This window comes from Phalangium opilio, unplaced genomic scaffold, assembly GCF_054372755.1.
Source record: "Phalangium opilio isolate 3A_F unplaced genomic scaffold, DU_Popi_V2 ptg000089l_1, whole genome shotgun sequence".
NCBI classification, from domain to species: Eukaryota; Metazoa; Arthropoda; class Arachnida; order Opiliones; family Phalangiidae; genus Phalangium; species Phalangium opilio.
In genome coordinates this window covers 5357454-5379450 of record NW_028324194.1, presented here as the reverse complement: position 1 = coordinate 5379450, position 21997 = coordinate 5357454, and the positions used below count along the sequence as shown (strand labels likewise).

At 37.6% G+C, this 21997-nt stretch overlaps 1 protein-coding gene across 1 annotated transcript in view; it reads left to right on the top strand.

Annotated features, from left to right (window-relative positions):
• 5-HT2A (5-hydroxytryptamine receptor 2A) overlaps nt 1–12408 on the top strand; it is a 111789-nt gene extending 99381 nt beyond the window's left edge. Inside the window, exons 5-6 of the mRNA XM_089849606.1 lie at nt 6424–6877; nt 11133–12408. Of these exons, the coding sequence (XP_089705732.1) occupies nt 6424–6877; nt 11133–12150 (1472 nt within the window). The 3' untranslated portion in view covers nt 12151–12408. The remainder of the gene's footprint in view (nt 1–6423; nt 6878–11132) is intronic.
• The last annotated feature ends 9589 nt before the right edge of the window (nt 12409–21997 follow it).

The window sequence follows — 21997 nt, the reverse complement described above, 5'->3', positions numbered from 1 at the left end:
GCTATGTTACCTGACCTCTTCCTTTAAAGAGCAATTTTGGCGACCTTATTCGAATCGAAAAAAGAAAAGAAAAAACAAAGGTCACTTTCTAAATTGGATCGAAATTTTCGCCCCAAAAAAGAAAAAGAAAACGATCCCTTTATCCTTTCCAGTAATATCACAAAGCTCTGAAGGCAAAAAAAAAAAAAAACCCTGGAAGCTTCGGGGAACTCAGTGAATGGTTATAATTTCAACCGAGATAGAATTGACACTGGAAACGATAATTCTCAACTTCCCGAATGAGACAAGTGCTGGAAAGAGGAGTGAATCGATTTCCATTTTCATTTCATACGCCGATAGAGACTCAAAGCTATTGAAATTAATGAACGATCGTCACGAACCTTTTATAATACCAAATTACTCCGTTAGGTTCAGAAGGATTTAACTCGTTTTTCTCGAAACGTTTTATTTCGTTGAAACCTGATCTTTTGATTGGTGAATATGGTTAGAAAACAAATGATAAAGTTAAATTAGGTTACCATTTAATTTTTGCAGATATCTGAATTACAATTGCTCTATTTCTAGTCAAATATATGGCAGGTACATACCAGAAGTAGGATAAGGGACTAGAAGTAAAGAGATCTAGCATTGGTAATAGATCCTGGCACTAGTGAACAAATTTGAGGATTTTATACCGCTTCCTTCGCGCCTACACTACAGAGAAAAAAATTGGTCGGGTTCGAAAAAAGTTTCCTACCCCCTTCCCCTCAACCTAAAGCCGCGGAACACGGACGCGGGTGCTTGAATCTAGTTCGGCCGTTTACCGCCGCGAGCGTCTCACGTTTTCGAGGGAAAACTCAGAAAACGCTACCAGAGGGCCAACCGTTGGTGTCTTATCAAGAATATTCACTATCGCCAAGTGAAGAATTTGGTAACATCGATATTTCTAGTTCCTTATCTTACTTCTGCAGGTACTTATATCGGTGTAAATACTATTGCGTTCTTTACCCCTTTAGTGTGTGGGATCTAATTTAGAGAGAAAACAGTCTTATTGTTATAATTTTAGCAGTTTTATTTTTATTTATTTGACTTTTTTGGGAGTGACCTAGCTTTTTAGAAATCTTATTGAGATGGAAATCCTTGCCGGCGACCAGCATCAATGTTGTGAAGGGAAAATGTCTTCGTGATTTACATGCTAATACAGAGTAATACGTTTTGCATTAATAAAGATGCATATTCAGTTGTTTCCAAGAAATGTACTACCAAGAGTCACTGGTTACAAACTGGAGCTTGTCATGAAGTGATTGAAGTAGGTCCTAGATTTGAGGTAAAGCGACGCCTGGTGAGGCGCTGTCAAAGCATTAGTCAATTCTCGCTTGTCGTTCTCCAACTAGCTCGAGGTGTAAGTCTCTGGCATTAGGAAGTACGTGTATAGTGTCATAGTTATGGAACATATCTTATAAACTTATGGTACTTCTCAAAGCTAGCATCACTCCAAAGTTAAGTTAGCTCTATAGTTTTTGATTAAACACAAGTTAGCAATAAACCTATTAAGTTTAACTCCAAAGTTACGTCAGAGTAACTTGGAGTGGAGTTTACAACAATTGCATTTTGGTCTCATTCAGACTAAATTATAGGGATAATTGCATTTAGATTTTGATTTGATTATAGATACTTCATTTTACCTCTAAGTTTACTTCTTCTCCCTTTAACACTTCCGAAAATGATGTGGCGCCGGGAAGCGTATAATCGTCGCGACGTCGTTCAACCGTTAAAAAGTTGGCCCCTTGGAAATTAACGAAATGATCCGCTAAAAGGGGTTAAGGGATCCCGAAACCCGCCAAATAATTAAATACCTTCTAACAATGACAAAATATCTATACAAGAAGGGCGGAAACATTGTTGTATAACGTGAAATTCCATTTGCCGTCTCTAGCCAACTCGAAAGAGAAAGTTAAGCTTCAATATATTGACCACAATGGAATCTTTGTATTTTTTTCTATTCTGTATAGTATATACCTATTATGGAATGTTTCGTAGTTTAATACAGTGCCGTCTTATCCATTGGGCCCGTTGGGCACTGGCCCAGGGGCCCCTTAAGAACAGGGCCCCCATAGTTGTCAAATAATACTGAATTTACATTTCTTGTCACAAGGAAACCACTGGAAAATATAAACTACTTTCCATTTTTCATTCAGTCTTTTCAATGAAAAATTTGGCCTTCGAACTTGAAAAATGTAAAACTAGAAGTCTGAGACCTATAAGATAGTCACCATTGCCTAGGTTTTTACATTATCTCCCCTCCCCATGGCCTCACTTCACAACCGCACATCGGTTTAGTTTGAAACCAACACACTAAATCAGACTCAGTCTATACTGTCATTTTGCCCATGCGCAGAGAGAAAACCTGGAATTTTCGCGCTCATTCTCGCTGTTAGGTGGCACGTGGGGTACAAGTCTATTTCTTTCCCTGCTGAAAGTAGACCACTCTGTTTAAAATAAAATTCCTGTTATGAATAAAATTATGGCTGAGATGTTAGACAAACTATAAATAGAGATTATTAGTGATCAAATCAAAAATGAAACGTAATACTTTGAGCGGTGCCCAGAAGATAAAACGAGCGGCGCAGGAGAAAGAGAAAGCTAACAAACTTCGCAAGGTAACATCATGGTTCCATCAAAATGCTATGAGAAGTGCTGAGCCTGGTAAAATTACTCCTTCAACAATATCACTGAAGCCTTCAACGACTACCACAGTTCCAACCGACATTGCAGTGGAGTCATCACTTGTTCCTACAAGTGATCCAGATGAGGATATTCCACCAGTGGAAGTGCCTAAATGTGAAACGAAAACATCTTCCTTCCAGGAAAAAGATGCAGGGCTATGGGTCATCGGCAATCCTAACACAGTTGAATGGTGGATTCGAAATGGGCCGACATCTTGTCAGAACCATGAAAGCGACATTTCCAAGACATGCCGAGTGTATAAAGAGGATGGAGAAAGCATTAGAATTTCAAGACAAGATATTTGTCAAAAAATGTGTTCAAACGTGAATTACGTAATGGCGATCCAAAAAAGGATCGACTTCGATCCAATTGTAAAGGAATTTTCAAGGAAGAAAGTGCGCAAATGTTTCTGACTTTGCGTTGACTTTTAAATTTGTAGACTTTCGTTTGAAGAAAATAATAACAATTTTTATTTCTCGATTAATTTGTTTTGTATAGGGGATTAGGGGCCCAATATACTGCACTGCCCAGGGGCCCATATAGCACTTAAGACGGCCCTGGTTTAATAGATGGGTTAAGGAAACTGGTTGTGATGTTGTCGACTGCAATTTTTTCATATGGTTTTCCTAACAAAACGTAGTTTGGACGCGTGTTAATGTTTCTTTGAAACCTCGTTACATTATGCCTTTCAAACTAGACGATTTTTTTTTCTGAAACTATTAATCTAAAATGATTTACATTTGGATCTGAAATTCGCCTTATTTTACTTTTATTTATTAATTTTTATTTTTATTATTTTACCTTCCATTTATTTTTTTTATTTATTTAAGATTTTACTAATTTATTTTTGATTTCTTTATCTATATATTAACTCTTATACTTTTGATTTATTTACATTTTCACTATTTTGATTTCTTTTCTTAGTTTTCATTATTTTACTTTCGGTTTCTTTTCTTAGTTTTCAGTTTTTTACCTTTCTTTTCTTAGTTTTCATTATTTTACCTTTCTTTTCTTAGTTTTCATTATTTTACCTTTCTTTTCTTAGTTTTCATTATTTTACCTTTCTTTTCTTAGTTTTCATTATTTTACCTTTCTTTTCTTAGTTTTCATTATTTTACCTTCGATTTATTTTCTTAGTTTTCATTATTTTACTTTTATTTCTTTAAATTTTAGTTATTTTACTTTTCATTTATTTCGTTTTTAATTATTTTTCTTTCGATTTATTTTACTTTTCATTTATTTAGTTTTTAATTATTTTTCTTTCGATTTATTTTACTTTTCATTTATTTCGTTCTTAATTATTTTTCTTTCGATTTATTTTACTTTTCATTTATTTCGTTTTTAATTATTTTTCTTTCGATTTATATAAATATTTATTTAACTTTCGATATTTATTTTTTATTTTTTAACTTTTTGATAGACTTAAATTTTAATTATTTTACTTTTTAGTTTTCAAATTGATATGAAATTATAATAAATTAACTGTTAAAATTTAGATTTTTGTAACATACGTTTTCATATTGTGACTAATTGTTTGGTAGGGGGAGGGGCAAGAATAGATTCATTGCGAATAAGATTTGTCGATGACTTACCATGCTAGTTCCTTACCATGCCTTAGTTACGACGAGACATTCAGTAATGGATATTCATTGAGTGAAACTTAATTACAAGGATTGCTATTCTCTCATCTACTGAATCGCAAATGTTGATTGCCTACGTTAAGGAATTTAATTTGCTCGAGCGTAAGCAAGATAATTTAATTAGAGAAAGGTTTAAATTGGAATTCAGGAGTACCCTGGCCATAAGGAAGACATTTAAATTAAGACTCGAATAATTAAAAAGTAAAGTAATCGATCTCGCCGCTTTAAAACTATGACGAACAAACGGAATTTTCCGAGACAACAAAGATCAAAGGACATTACGCTTCAAGGCCTTTTATAGTTCACTAACAACAATCTTTCACTTAAGTCTCTCTCTTACGATCCAAATTTTTGACTCAACTTGATGGGTCAACTCGAGTTGAATCAAAGTGCTAGATGAGTTGAGTCACCAAAAAGTTGGCTAGGAAAAAGGGGATCAGTGATCCAATTTTTACAGACTTAACTTTTTGATTTCATGTCTTCAGACAATCAAAATAAATTACAAACAAGTTGGGAAATCAAAATAAACCAGTCGAGACGGAAAAAAGAGGTTTTTCTTAAATAATTAAATAAATATAATTGATGTTATTTATTTTAATCGTCATTAATTTAACTTAATTCTAGTTAAATCGTTTTAAGAAACTTTATTCTTATAATCATTTTAATCATAGCTATTGTTGACGTTCAATAATTATTCAGTTTTGATCTTTTAGTCAATGCAGTAACACGGGGACCGTATTACGATTGTGTGAAATCATGGATTAACTAACGCTAGGGATAGTTCGTTCCCCCCAAAAGATAAAGCATGCATGTTTCAAACGCCCCCTAGCAGCAGCTACTATCCCCAACAGGAAGTTATAAGAAAATTGAACCAAATATCAAGTGTTCTATGACGTGAAAATTGACATCCTGCCTAATTTAGGCAAAAACTATTTATTTTGCCTAGAGATGGCGCTATATCTACATCCGTTTTGGTCCAATAAATTGGGGGAATGGAGAGGGGAATCAAGGAATAATTCGGAACATGTAGTTGGCGATGGGAAACCCGGTTAGTGAACAATCCCTAGCGTTAGTTAATCCATGGTGTAATAACACACAGCGCTAACACATGATTACTCTAGTACGGTCAGTGATGGGTTTTATTACGGGTTTTTTGGTGGGTTTTATAGTGAGTAAAACCCGATAAAACCCGTGGGTGTTTTTGGGGCTGGGTTTTTTTAAACTCGAACCCTTATTTTATAGCGATATTTGTGACATTACGTTTTTCGTTTACAGACAACATATTTTCAGTTACATTACCGCTAAAACTAGTAATTGACGGTAGTAGTGCCTTATAAAATACCACTTTAAACAGGACTCCTGTTGTAATCTATAGATTGATATGCCGTATATTTACCACCGCAATTTACTGATAACAAAAGTGGATGAGAGAAAAAGTATGAAAATGGCCAAAAGTCGCGAGTCATCAGAGTTTCGCCGTAGTTGACCGTTTTATTGGCGTAGCTATACTGGGCCTGTTCACTCCCTTAAAATAGGTCTTGTGTTAATTCGCGGTTACGTGGTTACCGTCGTCTGCTATTGTGTATGCTACAACTTCCTCGATTTGTGTTTGTAGTCAGGACAGTGTAGCTGGTAATGTTTTAAAAGGTATAATATGGATTTAAGTAAGGTTATCGAAGCACTAGAAAAGCACATAAAACTAGATACGTTTAAAACAAATCTCAGTAATTTAGCTATAGCGCGAGCAGCTTGCGTCGTGATGCGCATGATCGAGTGGGCTGTGGTTAAACCAAGGAGCATAAATGTCTGAACTACTTTCAATCGCGAGTTTGCAAGTCCATCAGTCACTAGTAGACTAAATAGTTATTGGCGAAACTTTGATGTCCGCGTTTTTTAACACAGACTCTATGGCCATTGTCATACTTTCCCTCTCATCCACATTTGCTGATAATAACTAATCACTTTAGTGATCGATTTTTATATTTTTAGAACTTATACATAACGTTATGTCTTCACAACCACGTTTAACTAAACTTATCTGTGAAAGCTAATAAATTAATGAATACATTATTTGCAGGGCAACCCAAACCATCAACGTGGAAGATTCTTATGCTGGCTAAAAGAAGTAAACGTAAAGGAAAGAAAAACTCGAAAGTAAATCGCGGAGAAATAACCGAGATGGCCTCCAATATTACGGTCGATGGTCAAACGAAACGCTCTGGTAAAAATGGGGTTGAGCCGTTACCGGAATCAAAAGCTCTGGACGCTGAAACGGATTTCGTCACTTTGGAAATGGAGGAAGCCTTGGTGTGCCATTATTGTGGTTCGACTAGAATTTCTCGTAGCGGGTCGTCCAATTCAAAAGAAAGGCTTCGATTTCCTTCCACATTTCTAAGAAGTCGGAAACGTAGTTCTCCGCGATCCTCCAGCACTAGTTTCGAGTCGCCGATTGCTAGCACTTCTGGCTCAAATTCCATTATGAGAAAGATTTCTACCTCGTCAAAACACGAAAATGGAAAAACCACTTGTGGGTAAGCTGCATTCCTTGTACTTTTATTAATCCATTAGCTAAGCTACCCGGTGTTGCCCGAGAATTTTGAAGGTTTGCAAACCGACAAGAATTTCCTATCTTAGTAGAAGGAGCACGATAACTGGGTGAAAGACATTTGGGTGACGACGAATGGGTGTACAAAATTTGTGCAGCAACAATTCGGAGGACTGAAAACTTTGTGTCCGAAAGTTGGTTGGCAACGAAACCGACAGAGCATCAATTGGACGAATGGATTTATTTTGTAAAACAACATACTTCTTAAAGACCATAAAATTTTAATGATCGTAATTTTATGTTCTGTGAAGTCAGGTTAGGTTTAGTTAACTAAGCCATGTCAGGTTTGTTTCAGTTAGGTCAAGTTAGGTTTGATTTTGGTTCCGTTAGGTCGGGTTAAGTTGGGTTCCGTGGCGTATAGTAGGTTTGGTTGAGTTAAGACAGATTAGATTTAGTACAGTTCGGTTCTGTTTGATTTGGTTCAGTAATGTCAGGGTAGGTTCGGTTCGGTTAGTTCGAAGTTCATTCTGTTCATTATCTTCAGGGTAGGCTTGGTACAGTTAAGTTCTGGATAGGTTGGGTTCAGTTAGGTTAGCTTAGGTTTTGTATTTAATTTTTTTTAGCAAATTTTAACTCTTTTAAAAGTAGCATTTATATTTGCCCAATTGACGCTCTGTCGGTTTCAATGCCACCGAATTGTTTCTCGCCCAATTTTAAATTCTACCAATTGCACTCATCACCAACCAGCACTTTGGTTAGTTTTCCCGCAATTGGCCGGCCGTAACCTACACCGAACAGAGCACTGATTTGTGAACCACGTATACTAAACATGTGAGATAAATATAATCTACATGTAATTTAGCTAAAATAGCTTGTATCGGGAAAACAGTTATTAAAGAGAAGGCATAGAAGGGAAAAATCGATAAGCTCAATTGAAGAGAGAAAGAGATAGAATCCTGGAAAGAAAGACCACGACCAGCTGATAACGTTATAGCAGAAGTTCATAACATTAGTTCCATAAGTTTATCACTGGTTACTGAGAGCAAAGAGGAGAAAAAGAGAGAGAGAGAATCAGTAAAGGCAGCCGTGATCCATGCGTGGTGAAAACGGGGGAAAATCTACGGTACACCGCGGCGCCTGAGCGCTGCTTTCTCGCACATAGTTGACGTAGGGGATGACAGAGATAAGGCGAGGAGGTCAATCCCCCCATGCGCAAAGGATATGCGTCCTAAAACTTAACGTACCGAAAATTGTTTTTACTACCCCCCTATTTTCCCATTTACGGCGGATTTTATAAAGCGCGTTTCTATCTCCCTCTCTCTTTCCTCTTTGCTGAGAGCTTGTCATGAAGTGAGGTAGGTCATAGATTCAGGGTAAAGCAACGCCTGGTGAGACGCTATCAAAGGCTTAGTACAGACTATAAAGGAGTAGGTGGATTGCAAAATTAACCGGCTGTAGTCAATTCTCGCGCCGTTCTCGAACTAGCTCGAGAACTAAGTCTCTAGCATTACGAAGGATAGCAAGTGTCATACTTATGGAACCTATCTTATAAACTTATGCGCGGGTTATAGCTGATGCAATGGGGCTAAATAAAAAAGTCAGTGTACCAATCGGCAGACCGAAATTTGGAAAAAATAAAAAGGGCTAGACGCACATTTCCAATTATTGGCCTAATAGCAGAATAAGTGGAAATAGCCAAGAGCTGAAAACAAAATAAACTTCTTCTAAAAATACAGCGAAATCATGGATTCTGATAGGACAGGAGTCGCATGAAGAGGATATACATATTGATCTTGTAGGGTATAGGCCCCAAACAACTACCAAATATGTATTACTAGATGTCGCTGCGACTTAGTTCGCGTAGAATAAGTATTATTTTATCGCAAAAGAATGAATGAAACCTGAATCGCAAAATCAAAGCAAAACTAATAGATCGGCAGTCAAAGAAACACTGAGAAAAATAACGAAGAGTTGCAATTACCCCACTAAAGTCTACAGAAAAAACAAAGAGAATTGTAGATTCATTTCTTACCTTACAGTAAGTCAAACTTCAAAATCACAATAGCAGAGCAAATCAAAACGAGTACAACGACAGTGAATGAAACACTGACATTATCAGACGGAAGGCCTACAGGAACTTCCAGAATAGAAAAAAATCCTATAGGCCTATGTTAAAATGAAATAAAAAAGGTTATTTCGACCAAGAAGCAATATTTAGTTTACTAGGGAGAAGGTAAAAATTCGTCACACTTCTAGCTTTATCTCTAGTCCAAACTTAGGTCCGAAGTTAATCACCTCCGCCTCTAAATTACAACCAGCATCTCATTGGTTCTTGGTACGTATTTTCCGACTGAAGAGAGGCAAAAGAGCCCCTCCTCCTTTTACGTCCCCCCCTTGTAATTTGAAAGGGGCTGGGACTAAGGCACACAAATACTTAGGCACCTTAAAACGTCTCCCTAGTAAACTAGATATCGCTTCTTGCTTCGATGTAATAGCCCAAAAAAACTAGAAATAAAACAAATTGAAATGATAAAGTAAAATGGTCAATATTTAAAGGTAAAGGTCAGGTAACATAACTGATTATACCTTAAAAGAATGGCATTTTCAAAATATAAAAATAACTATTTTAAAAAAATAAATGATCTCTTATTACAAAATAATTAGCATTTAATTTCTCTTAAAAGCGAGGACTACTGCGCCGCCTTTGGCTTAGTGGCGTCTGCTAAATCGAACCTACCTTAACTTACCTCTCTCAGCCTGTGAGAATTCAACCAATCCCGTAGGGGTAAGTGGTTCGGTTTAGCGGACGCCACTAAAGCAATGGCAGATGGCCTAGTAGATCACATTTTTAAGACTAATTAAATGCCAATAATTTTGAAATAACACTAACAGATCATTTATTTTTTTATATTTTTCATTTTATATTTAGAAAAAGGCTGTTCTCTTAAGGCATAATGTTATGTTACCTCACCTTTTCCTTTAAGTATTAAACCTATGTAGTCTAGCTAATATAACAGAGGTTTTTCACAAGTGGATCATTTAAATGATTTACTAATTTTTACACGTACTTATAATGGTGAAGTGTCAGGGCCGAAGGCGTGAAAAGAAAAGAGTTAAAATTTTCTGAGTGCATCGATCGAAAATCAAAATTTCTAATTTACGTCATCTCACTAATGTCATAGTCCCTTAACCAAGTAATTAATTTTCCGGCTATTATTACACCATTAATTTATCCTTCTTGGTTTTAATACTTTCCTCAAAAATAAGTTGGGTATAGGAGCAAATCTGAGTCAAAAAGGGCTCTCAACAGAGAGGGAAAATAGCCCAGCCAGTCAATTATAAGGATATTGGATGTTCCAGAGGGATGAGCATCTATAGCCTCTGCGTCAGAGGGTTATTTTAACGGGAGTCTAAAACGCGCGCCGTCTTGTTTTCCCCTTTCAAGGAAAAATTGAAGTCGTATAGACCATTTCGACGTAACTTTGAGGGAAAGATACGGGGCTAAAACTTTGCCTTCATTCTCACTTTGTAGCGTCTGCGCTGTAATCTTTTTGTATCATGAGAGTGCGCAGAAATAGCCATGTATCAGCCCCATTGTATGTCCCGATACTGAGGGCTGCCCACCCCCTTTTTTACGTCGAAAAAATTTATTCCGAGTATTCCTCCCCCATTTTTGCGTCCCACCTAACTTAAGCCGCTCCACAGTAAGCGCGCCTATTTCAATCAGATGTCGTATCCTCCCACCCTCATCATCCTTGATTAGGCCTTGAATGGTACTAAAAAGTAGACGGCCCCACTGCGCATGACACGCCGATAATGCTTCCACAATTTCCCTCTCCCCTATCCCTTCGAATAACTCTATCTACATCTAATATCCCTGCAATTAGTCCCCTCTAACCGTAATTTTTACCGGAATAATATTTTCATACCTGGTTCATAAGTATGGCATTTCATATACTTCGTAATGCTACAGACTTACAGCTCGAGCTAGTTCGAGAACGACGCAAAAACCGATAACACTCGGTTTTTCAGTCCATCTTCCTATTTAGTCTGTTCTAATCCTTTCACAGCGTCTCACCTGGCGTCGTTTTACGAGAATCTATAACGTTTCAATTACGTCACTTCATGACAAGCTCTCACTAACCAGTGACAAATTCATAGAACATTTTAAAAAAACTTATGCTAGTTGCAAATTATTTGAGCAAATTATCTTAACTGTACCTTTTTTCTATTATGAACAGAAAAGAAAGCTTTCGAATTAAAGGAGGTGCAACGATGTTTCGAGTTTTGGGAAGTACCACGAGGGCGCAAGTTCACAACGAGCAAAAAGCGACTAAAGTGCTTGGTTTGGTTTTCTTCGCCTTCGTAGTTTGTTGGAGTCCCTTTTTCGTTCTCAACATCCTCTTCGCGATATCCGGTCCCGATTCACTTCCGGAATATTTAGCCACCACATTTTTGTGGTTAGGTTATGTTTCGTCTACCATTAATCCTTTAATTTACACCGCCTTTAACCGCACCTTCCGCCGCGCCTTCTGGAAACTACTCACCTGCGGTAAGTGCGGAAGTGGTGGAACTGGTTTTAGTTCCACATACGTTGGAAGCAGAATGGAACGCGGCTTCCGCGCAACTACTTCATCTTCCGTCAATGTTAAACATCGTATCGAATGGGGAAGTGAACTCGTTAAGAGAATGAATGAGACGGAAATCCGAGCAATTAAGGAAAGAACTAAATTCGGAAGCGAAAAAACTATAGAAAAGGGAACCAGAGCGAGTGAAACGGAAGTGACGAAATCTTCGCGGTATGTTTATCGCGGAAGTGGTAGTGAAAAACCCAAACGTAGAAGAAAAAGTAGGGAAAAATATAAATCTGCCAAATATCCGGAGCTTGTGACTCCGGAACTAACTTCAACTCATTCGTGCGAATGTCGTTTGTGCGAGTTTCAGTCAGACGACAGCGAGTGTCGCAGTGAACCTAATTTTTCAGTTCCACATAATTTTGGTGGAGTTAAACAGAATCTTGTCAAATCCTTGTCTACCAGTTGCGCGGAAGAAATACAACTAGCCGCGGAAGAAGACCGCTCACGTCAACACAGAGGACGTCGCGTTCCACGGTCAGATACCGAAACGCGTGTAACACTTTCCGTTGAAGATTTCGGTAGTTTCAAAAGCCGAAAACAAGCGACAGGCAGAAAAAGACAACAGTTAAGGCTGACTAGTCAGAAAGAAAAGAAATCTGATAAAAGTCAAACATTTTGCTAAGGTTATCTATTAAACTTTACGGTTGTTTTTTAACCATGGACAAGGCAGGGTACCAGACTACAAGTCGTGAAATACGCTACGTTCTTCTGAGCATGTTTTATACTCAGTTTTGGATTTTTTAAATAATTTAAATTTAGTAATTAAAAATGAAATACCTATGGAAAGCAATATTAAAAATTTAAATATTCGTTGTGATAACTATCACACTGGCTTCTGGATACGTACATGCAGTTATTAGCGGTCATAATTAAATTTGAAGTGTTTAGTTCACTCTCACACGTAGTCATGTTACGTCATACTAACACGCTCTTCACTTGAAATTCTTAGTTAATAGTGAATAAAGAACCATTGTAATTACTAAGTTAATCATATTTTCTGCTTAATAGCTCTTTGTAAATACCATGGACCGGAAATGTTTCTTCCGACCACTCTTAAAAACTGTAAAGAATAAATTATGAAATTAATTTTTAATTGAATTTTATCTTACAAATATGGGATTAAATTCGTTGATTATTTAGCGACAGAATGAAAAAAGTAGTTATAACTTTTTTAAAAAAAAATATCGTAAGCTATTATTATTTCATAAAGGGTCTGTAAAGCAGTCCGCGGACCGTTGAATTTTTTTAAGCTGTTATCGAAGTTGCAAACCCGGAGAATAACAGGATGTGAGGAACCGCTATGACAACCATGAAAAATAATTCATCTTTGACGCGTTTTATAATAGCTAATGACGTCAAAATAAAACGAAGAAAAACAATTTAACGGTCCGATACTTTATAGTCCCTTTAATAAGGCCATCAAATATTTAGTTTCAATCTTGAATTTTAAATCAAGTATAGCTATAGCTGTAACTACATTTTTATGAACATTCTGGAGAAATAATAAGTTTGAAACAAAGACGCTACCTATAATAATTAATTCAGAAAGCTTTATGTAAATATTCCTTTATCCTGCAAAACCAATTTATTCCTTACTTATTGTTCAACTTGATTACTTTTATAAAAACTGAATTTAATTTGCTAATCATGAAACCCTGCCGTCCTTTTTTAAATATATATGTCAAGAACCCATTTGCATGATTATCTTTCAAAGGTGTTTTGTTTAACGGGTATGGTCAGGTATCATAACATTATACCTTAAAAAGAACGGCCTTTTTCTGAATATAGAAGGAAAACTATTTGAAATAAATAAATAAATGATCTCTTATTTCAAAATAATTAGCATTTAATTAGTCTTAAAAACGAGGACTACTGCGCCACCCGCCATTGGTTTAGTGGCGTCTGATAACTCGAACCACTTATCCCGTACCTCTCTCAGCCTGTGAGAATTCAACCAATCCCCTAGGGGTATGTGGTTCCATTTAGCAGAACCAATGGCGGGTGGCGCAGTAGTCCTTGATAGTTTTTAACACAAATTAAATGCTAATTATTTTCAAATAAGAGATCATTATTTTTCATTTTTAGCCACATCTTAGTATACGATGAGGCTCTTAGTTTGATCTGCCCTGTTGTCATTCTCGTAGTAGTAGTAGTGCCACAGTCCTGTTCGTCATTTTTGAACGTCGAGAGAAAATATTTTTCTTTTTAGTTAACGTAACAGTTCACAGGTGGAGTTTTGAACTCGATACAGGAAAGAGATTATATTTTTTAAATTTTCTTCCTCCACGGAGAATCGAACCGCAGACCTATCGCTCGCCAGCCCAGTACTAAGCAGCCTCGCCTAAAACCGCTTGCTAAGAAGCGCTCGCGAATAGAGGACTAGTCTCGGAGAGTTTGTCAGAGACAGGGTCCCCTTCCTCTCTCTCTCTCTCTCTCTATCTCTTCAACTAGGAGTCATGATCTTATTTGAGGACAGGAGATATAACTTCGCGGTAGGAGAGGCAAAAAGTATATTATATTTTTAAATTTTTCCAATTGATCTCGTTGTTCTAATTTACGTACTTTACGATCATACGATGTGGCTAATATTTTTGTCTTGACAAACTTTTTAGAAAAAGGCCGTTCTTTTAAGATATAACGTTAATTTAGCTGCCTTTTCATTTAAAATTTATTTTTTAAATTTTAAAAATGATTTTTCTTTTAGCATAATCTCCAAATGTTTGATTTTGTAGTCTGTTCACCAATAAAAAATTAAAACAAGGCCATCCATGCTTCTTGATCGAAACATTTCGTTTTAATATATTTACTTTAGATTTTACTCGCAGTTAGGGCCAATGTAGAACAAATTTCTCTGTGAAAATACGGCTCGTTTTAACTTATCCTGGGAAAAGGCGTGGAAAGCCGAGTCAAATAGCTTTGTTTTCGAGTTTCAAAGCACTTAATCGTCCTCACCCCTACCTCAACTTTAATTAACTCAGTCCTACCAGTATTTCATGTGCAATGTTTTAAGTGTAAAAGGAGTGTTCGTACAAAGCTCGGATTCATACAGTCGTGAGCTTTCATCGCAACAGGTACGTAACTTCTTATTTTTGTAAATAATTGCTAAAGGCGACTTTTTTCATAATCAAACCATAATTAAATCATAGGAAAAATTTCAACTCGGTTCAAAAAAGATTAAAAGTATTAAGCCCTTTTATCAATATCATATTTGACTATAGACACCGAAATTGCGGAGTTCGCTCAGGAGTTTTTATATATTATATTTTAATTAAGTTTCTCTGAATTTTCAAAGTAAATTCCAATATCTTAATTTTTTTGAGATTTTTCTATATAGTTTAAAGGCCGGGAAACGGCGAAAAGGGTTCTTGTCAAACTGAAAACCGTGCATCGAACTAACAATGGGCGACCGTGCTTCAAACTTTTTAGGGGTTCTTGTCAAACTGAAAGCCGTGCAAAGCAGTTCTTGTCAAACTGAAGATAAACAATGGACAGTCTCTTAAATTTTGTTTCCCCGACTTTTTGCATCCCCCATTTAAGAGACTGTCCATTGTTTATCTTCAGTTTGACAAGAACCGCTTTGCACGGCTTTCAGTTTGACAAGAACCCCTAAAAAGTTTGAAGCACGGTCGCCCATTGTTAGTTCGATGCAAGGTTTTCAGTTTGACAAGAACCCTTTTCGCCGTTTCCCGGCCTTTAAGCCAAAATAGTGTTATATGGGAGCATTTTTAGTCCTATATTTTCCTATAAAAACAGTTTTTTAGCCACATCGTATGATGTACATCTACGATGAGGCTCTTAGTTTGACCTGCCCTGTTGTAGTAGTAGTAGTAGTAGTAGTAATAGTGTCACAGTCCTGCCTTTGGCAGTATCAAATTTTTCGTTCGTCATTTTTTCTCCTATAATTCCCGAAAGGAATTCCTATTTTGTTATAAGGAATTTAAATTTTTGGCTGGTGTCCTTGGTCTGTCATTGAGTGAATCAGTGATGTATAGTTTCTTGGTTCATGTCCAAAAGTTTGGAAACGGGGAGGATTCAATGCTCCCTTCAGGTTTATTTATTTAAAGTGGTCCTTCACCATCTTGTTTTACACCAAAATTATCGAAACTCCACTGTCATTGAACTCCAAAGTTCATCATCCCTCCCACTTATTTAAGTAACGAAAGCTTTCAAGTACTTGGATAGCACGCAACTATGTTTTTGGTAACAAAACCAGGTGCACCTGCATGTATTTAATAATATCAATAATCTAAACTTTTTACCGAACGGAGTCAACACTAAGCCTGTGTGGCTTATTAACAGGTGGATCCGTTTAACAGTGTATAGAGGGTTGGTTGCAAGTTCTAGCTGTCACAGCTAAACGAGAGCGCCCTATACTAACTATTACCAGGAGCAGATGACAAAGGAGTCTCGGACGCTAGCTTTTACAATATAGAGGGCAATGGGACCCGCGTACGTCACAGCTGTAGCGGTATCGTTTGCCATAGAGGCGCTATATATTATAGCAGACGATGCTTTTGGTGGATTATTTCTGGCACCAAAGTCTGCTGGGAATTTTTTTTGTAATAACGGACTAACGGTGGCTACTGAGGTTCGTCTTACCCGATCGCGACATTAATATACACAATAAAATTACTTTATTCAAACAGCTGTAACCGTTGGTATTAAGATAAAAGATAAGACTACATTTTGTGACCTTAAAGGTAGGAATTAATTGACTGCTACAAGAGGTTGGAAGCGAAATCACTGTCTCTTATTTTTTGGGTTTTAAAAGATCGTGAGGGATTTCTTTTCCCAACCTCTTGTAGCTATCATTTAATTCAAGAAGAAATTTAGACAAATTTGGCACTGAAACACATTTTAGTTTTTTAATAGTGTACATACGTTACTCGCTGGGCTTTTCATTATCAATTTTAGTCTAAAAAATGATTAAAAAAGTCGTTGAAATCCATTTTTTAACTCTAATACTCGTTAAGCCTAGGCTAATTATAAGCAGACGATACGTATTTTTAAAGAGAGGCTCCAGACGCGATTTCCCAGATCTCCTTTCGAGACTTTGCAGCCACGCTATTGGTTGGAAAATAAAGCTCAAATTTCCTACGAGAGGTGGCACTGGTGTAATGATTTTGGTTAATAACCGTGACGTTCGCGGATCCCATTGCCCTCTACATTATGGAAGCTAGCGTCCGAGACTCCTTTGTCATCTGCTCCTGCTATTACGGATAATCTCAGCACGTTTTGATGGAAAGAAGATACCTGGTAACACTTCAGTGAGTAAGTATGAGAAGGAGGCACGCAAAGACCAAATTCTTAGTAAGCCCCCCACCCATTTCAAAGCCGGTACCTAGTTATAACTCGGTCTCAGAGTTTCGCACATGCGCAAACGGCGTAACAGAGAGTAGAAAAAATTAGAGACGTTTGTCTAAGGCCAGTATTTTCAACGGATCACGTGACGTCTGGCTCCTCGGCTGTGCGCCGAGGTAATTGCGCGTGAGAGAGATAACGGGCTGTCCTGTTATAGTTACCTTCACCCTTCTATCTTTCCCTCTGCTTCTAATACGTGCTCGCTGTATAAAATTTTGGTTGGATGTGATTTCCTAAGCAATATATTAAAACCATGTTAAAACTTTAATAATGTTACATAGCCGAACTTTTAAATTATCAACATATTGGTGGATAATGTTGTGGATAACTGAATATCTTTGCAGTATGGGTATCCGTTCTCACCTAACCCTACATGGTCAATAAAATGTACAATCTTTAACCCTAGGTTTTAAAATGACTTTGAGTAAACAACATACGTGAGCAGAACAAACTTCAAAATCAAGAATGCTTTTAAATTTCTTAAAATAATCTTCTGTGACCTATATTTTAAGCTTAAAATCTCCGAAGGTTAGAATTTCTTACGTGTTTATTTTTTGGAAATAATTAAATAAACCCGAAATGAAAGCCCTAATATAAATAGGTGGGTCAACCGTAATTACGCCCAAGGATTTTTCCGTTCACTAACGTTGGAAAGTAAATCTAAAGCCAAGGATGAAAGGTTCTGAAAAGGAAATTCAGAGACCAATCATGCATGGACTATCAGTTTATGATAAGAAAGTGATTCCTCTATTTTACCATAAGTATCTATATTGAATGTTCCGTAAGTTTGTCACTGGTTACTGAGAGCTTGTCATGAAGTAAAGTAGGTCATAGATTCTCGTAAAGCGACGCCTGGTGAGGCGCTGTCAAAGGTTTAGTATAGACTAAATAGGAACTAGATTGGCTGCAAAATCAACCGAGTGTAGGAATTCAATTCTCGCTTGTCGTTCTCGAACTAGCTCGAGCTGTAAGTCTAGACTCTAGAGCATTACGAACATATCTTATAAACTTATGATATTAGTTAACGACCTGAATAGCTGATTCATCACCACTTACCAACAAAACCAATTATAGCTTTAATAAATCAATAGGGTAGGATTAATCCCTACGAAGGCATACCCACATTGTGAATGGTTTTTACAAAAGGGTTCCTTTACAATGCATAGATTTGGGTGGCTGGAATGCACCTATGCTATAGCTAACTAACAGTGCCCTGTACTACTAACTATTACCGTTAACTTCAGTAAAGTTTGATGGAAGGGATAAACCGAGTGACAAAGAGGAGGAAACACCTTTTAACATGTAGCAAGGAGGATGTATAAGAGAGGAGATTCGTTCTGGAAAGGGAGAAGGCAAAACAAACGAGGCAGATACCGCATACAGTGGCGCGCAACTTTGACGCGCAAGACGTTGGTAAAGGCGCGCGTCACATGATCGTTGTTGGAAACAAGGGAGCAAGGACGCCTGAACGCATGCGTGAGAACGTACACTCTCTTGCCGTGAGGGGGTAGCGGTAACTATGGTAACCGGGGAACGGCACAGTACCGTTTTAGGAACGTGGGACTATGTGCATTTTGTCTGACTCCGAGTCTCCCTCTTACCATTCTTATTGCTGTAGTGAGAAAATTGTGCACAGAAAAGTTTCTCCCTGGTTTTTCCCTATGTCACTGTCCGGGTTCGACCCTTGGTAACCAGTCTGGGCAATAAGAATATTAATTAAACTAGGTTTAGGGACCAGTGGCCCCTAGTGTCCGAAATAATAAACTGGCCTCCGGACTGGTCCCCGCCTTTGTCCTCTTATAGATTTGCAATTAATGAACTGGTCCCGAGGACCAGTAACCCCCACTTCTCGAATTTAAAAACTAGTCCAAGCAATTAATAAACTGGTTTTGGACTAGAGGTAGTTTGGTAATTCCAGACTGTTGGTAACCTATTTCGCTTATAACTTTACGCTACCCCACCAATAACTCTGTAACCACGCTTGCGAGATTACTAAACTCGCCCCACGTGGCCATAAAAGCCTTGGCTAATACTAAGAGTAACTACACTGTTCCTTAGATTCAATCATACTTTATTAAACTAACTAATTAAATAATAATTAAATGCCACTTGCATTATATAATTAAAGAACTTAACATAATTACTATTAATGGATGATGAAGTCCAATCCTAGGGCAAAACCCTTCACTCGAGCGACTACTACATCTTAGTAGTAAAGGAGAACTGACTTAATGTCATAAGCAGACAATGCTTATATAGTACGGGGAAAGGTCAGAGGTAACGCTGTGTGTTAATCCTCTATGTAACCGTACACCCCTGGAGTGGAAACCCAGGAGGTCCCTTGATTATTACGGGAGGTTACATCCCCCCAGACGACAAGATTTGGACTTCATCGGTAGAAAATTTAAATACATAAATCTTTCAAAGTTAAACATAATAACATAGTAATTAACTTCAAATAATGTAACAGATAGTTAAAAGATTCCAGTTAACTAGCATACTAGGTTAATCATTTAAAGTTATAAATAAATTGACGAAAGCAGGAACTGTAGCATCGGTTGGCTCGTCCTAGCTTTCTCATCCTCGCATGTTAGAATACGTCCAGTCAGATCTGAAGCAGCCGTATCAGACGATATTGTTGAGGAAGTCTCCGCAGTAGGGTGGTCGGCCGTCCCACCGTTCGTTGAAGAACTTGACTCAGGATCGTCCTCTGTAGGCGTTGACTGCTGACTGTAGTTTCTTCTCTTAAGGGAATGTCCCGTTGAGATAAGCCAAGTAATTAAACTTGCTTCTGAAGAAGTTCAGTATGAGTTGAACATTGTGATCGTAGTGAATTGTTGTAAAGGAAGGTTTTGAGCGACCCTCAGACTCAATAGTGCATGTCACGGCTAGTCCAATCCGCAGTGCGGAACCGCAACGTTACTACCCTAACTTTACTCTAACAACTAATTACTACAAACTCCGATCACACTAAGGCTTAGCATAGCCAAAGCAAAGTTACAATAACCTAGGACCCGTCGGTCCTGGCAAGCTCGCCATTTATGTAACCACGCTTGCGAGATTACTAAACTCGCCCCACGTGGCCATAAAAGCCTTGGCTAATACTAAGAGTAACTACACTGTTCCTTAGATTCAATCATACTTTATTAAACTAACTAATTAAATAATAATTAAATGCCACTTGCATTATATAATTAAAGAACTTAACATAATTACTATTAATGGATGATGAAGTCCAATCCTAGGGCAAAACCCTTCACTCGAGCGACTACTACATCTTAGTAGTAAAGGAGAACTGACTTAATGTCATAAGCAGACAATGCTTATATAGTACGGGGAAAGGTCAGAGGTAACGCTGTGTGTTAATCCTCTATGTAACCGTACACCCCTGGAGTGGAAACCCAGGAGGTCCCTTGATTATTACGGGAGGTTACAATTCAATACCTCAAATCATTTCTCGTTGACCAAGGCCAGCTAAACACGCGTGATAGTTGGCAGTCCAGGTATGATTAGTTCATGGGCTAAAGTATTGAAGGTAAGTATAAAGAGTGTAAGGGGAACGGACTTTAAAACAAATGATTTTTCACTTTTTGAGACTAGGGGCTCTAATGGAGCCATCCACTCAATTTTACATCTAAAATGAGTATTAATGACTGTTGGCACCGAAGGCCCTTTATCCAGGGAATATAATTTTAAGTTCCTTTTCACTCGGCTCGATACGGTTAGATTATAGAGTACGCCATATAGAAGGCGAAAAAAGTCTAGGTCATTAATTTGCGCTTTAAAACCACCCATCCAATATCTCAAGCGCTCTCCCAGGAACGCCTCCCAACGCTCTGCAAAGACAATCACCAAATTTCATTTCGTTCACGCTGAATATAAAAAGGATGTAGGCAAATGCAAAAGGCTTGAATTTAAGACACTATAATAAGAACGAAAAAGTCTTTATTTAGAAATATATATAAAAAGAATTTCGTACTAAGGTCTGTAATTAAGACCATTTCCAGCAAGTTGGAATTTTTATTGGAATCGTTTTCAAAGAAAAGAGTTAAAAACAATAGGTTTTCGATAAATGATTCCCAATATAGGTACAAATCCCGAGCAAAAGTGTTAATACCAAAAGTATATGGATATAAAAACCAAAAGTACACTTCATTGAAACTTGCTCGCGCCGTGGAATATGAGAAGACCTCCTTTATCCCAGAGCAGTGTCGACCCCTCCCCCTCTGCGTATGATTACCTCCCCGACCATTGCAGGGATAACAAGCCGTGACTGAATAGGCTCGTAATGTAGCAGATGCTAGCTCTAGTACCAGAAGTAGGATAAGGGTCTAGAAGTAAAGTATTCTAGCATTGGTAATAGATCCTGGCACTAATGAACAAATTTGAGGATTTTATGCTGCTTCCATCGCGCCTACACTAAAGAGAAAAAAATTGGTCGAGTTCCAAAAACATTTCCTACCCCCTTCCGCCTCAACCTAAAGCCGCGGAACACGGACGCGGGTGCTTGAATCTATTTCGGCCGTCTACCGCCGCGAGCGTCTCACGTTTTGGAGGGAAAATTCAGAAACCGCTACCAGAGGGCCAACCGTTGGTGTGTTATCAAGAATATTCACTTTCGCCGAGTGAAGAATTTGGTTACCTCGATACTTCTAGTTCCTTATCTTACTTCTGCTAGTACGCATCATGCACTACTTTCTATAAACCTATGACGTCTAGAAGCCCTTCCCTAATTGGATAGTTCCTGTTGGCGGTTGAGCGGAGAGTAGTTTGCTTTTCAGTTTACACGTCGTTACTGAATTGTTACTGAAAAGTACTTTTAGTTTTTATGTCTATTTATTTTTGTTAATACGTTTTATCCGCTACAATTGTAACATGTAAATCTAACAACAAAATGTAGACAGCTTATAGCTAAGATAATATGGGGTTTAATGCAATGTGATAAAATTGATAACAATTTCCTGACATTTCGCAAAAGATCAAATTGCTTATCAAAATTTTAAAATTCTTACCACTCAGAGAGTGAAATTAATCTGACCACAAATTTATATTATCTCCTATTTTGTTGTCTTTTTCGAGTCAGAAAGCAATACTTTTATCTAATATAT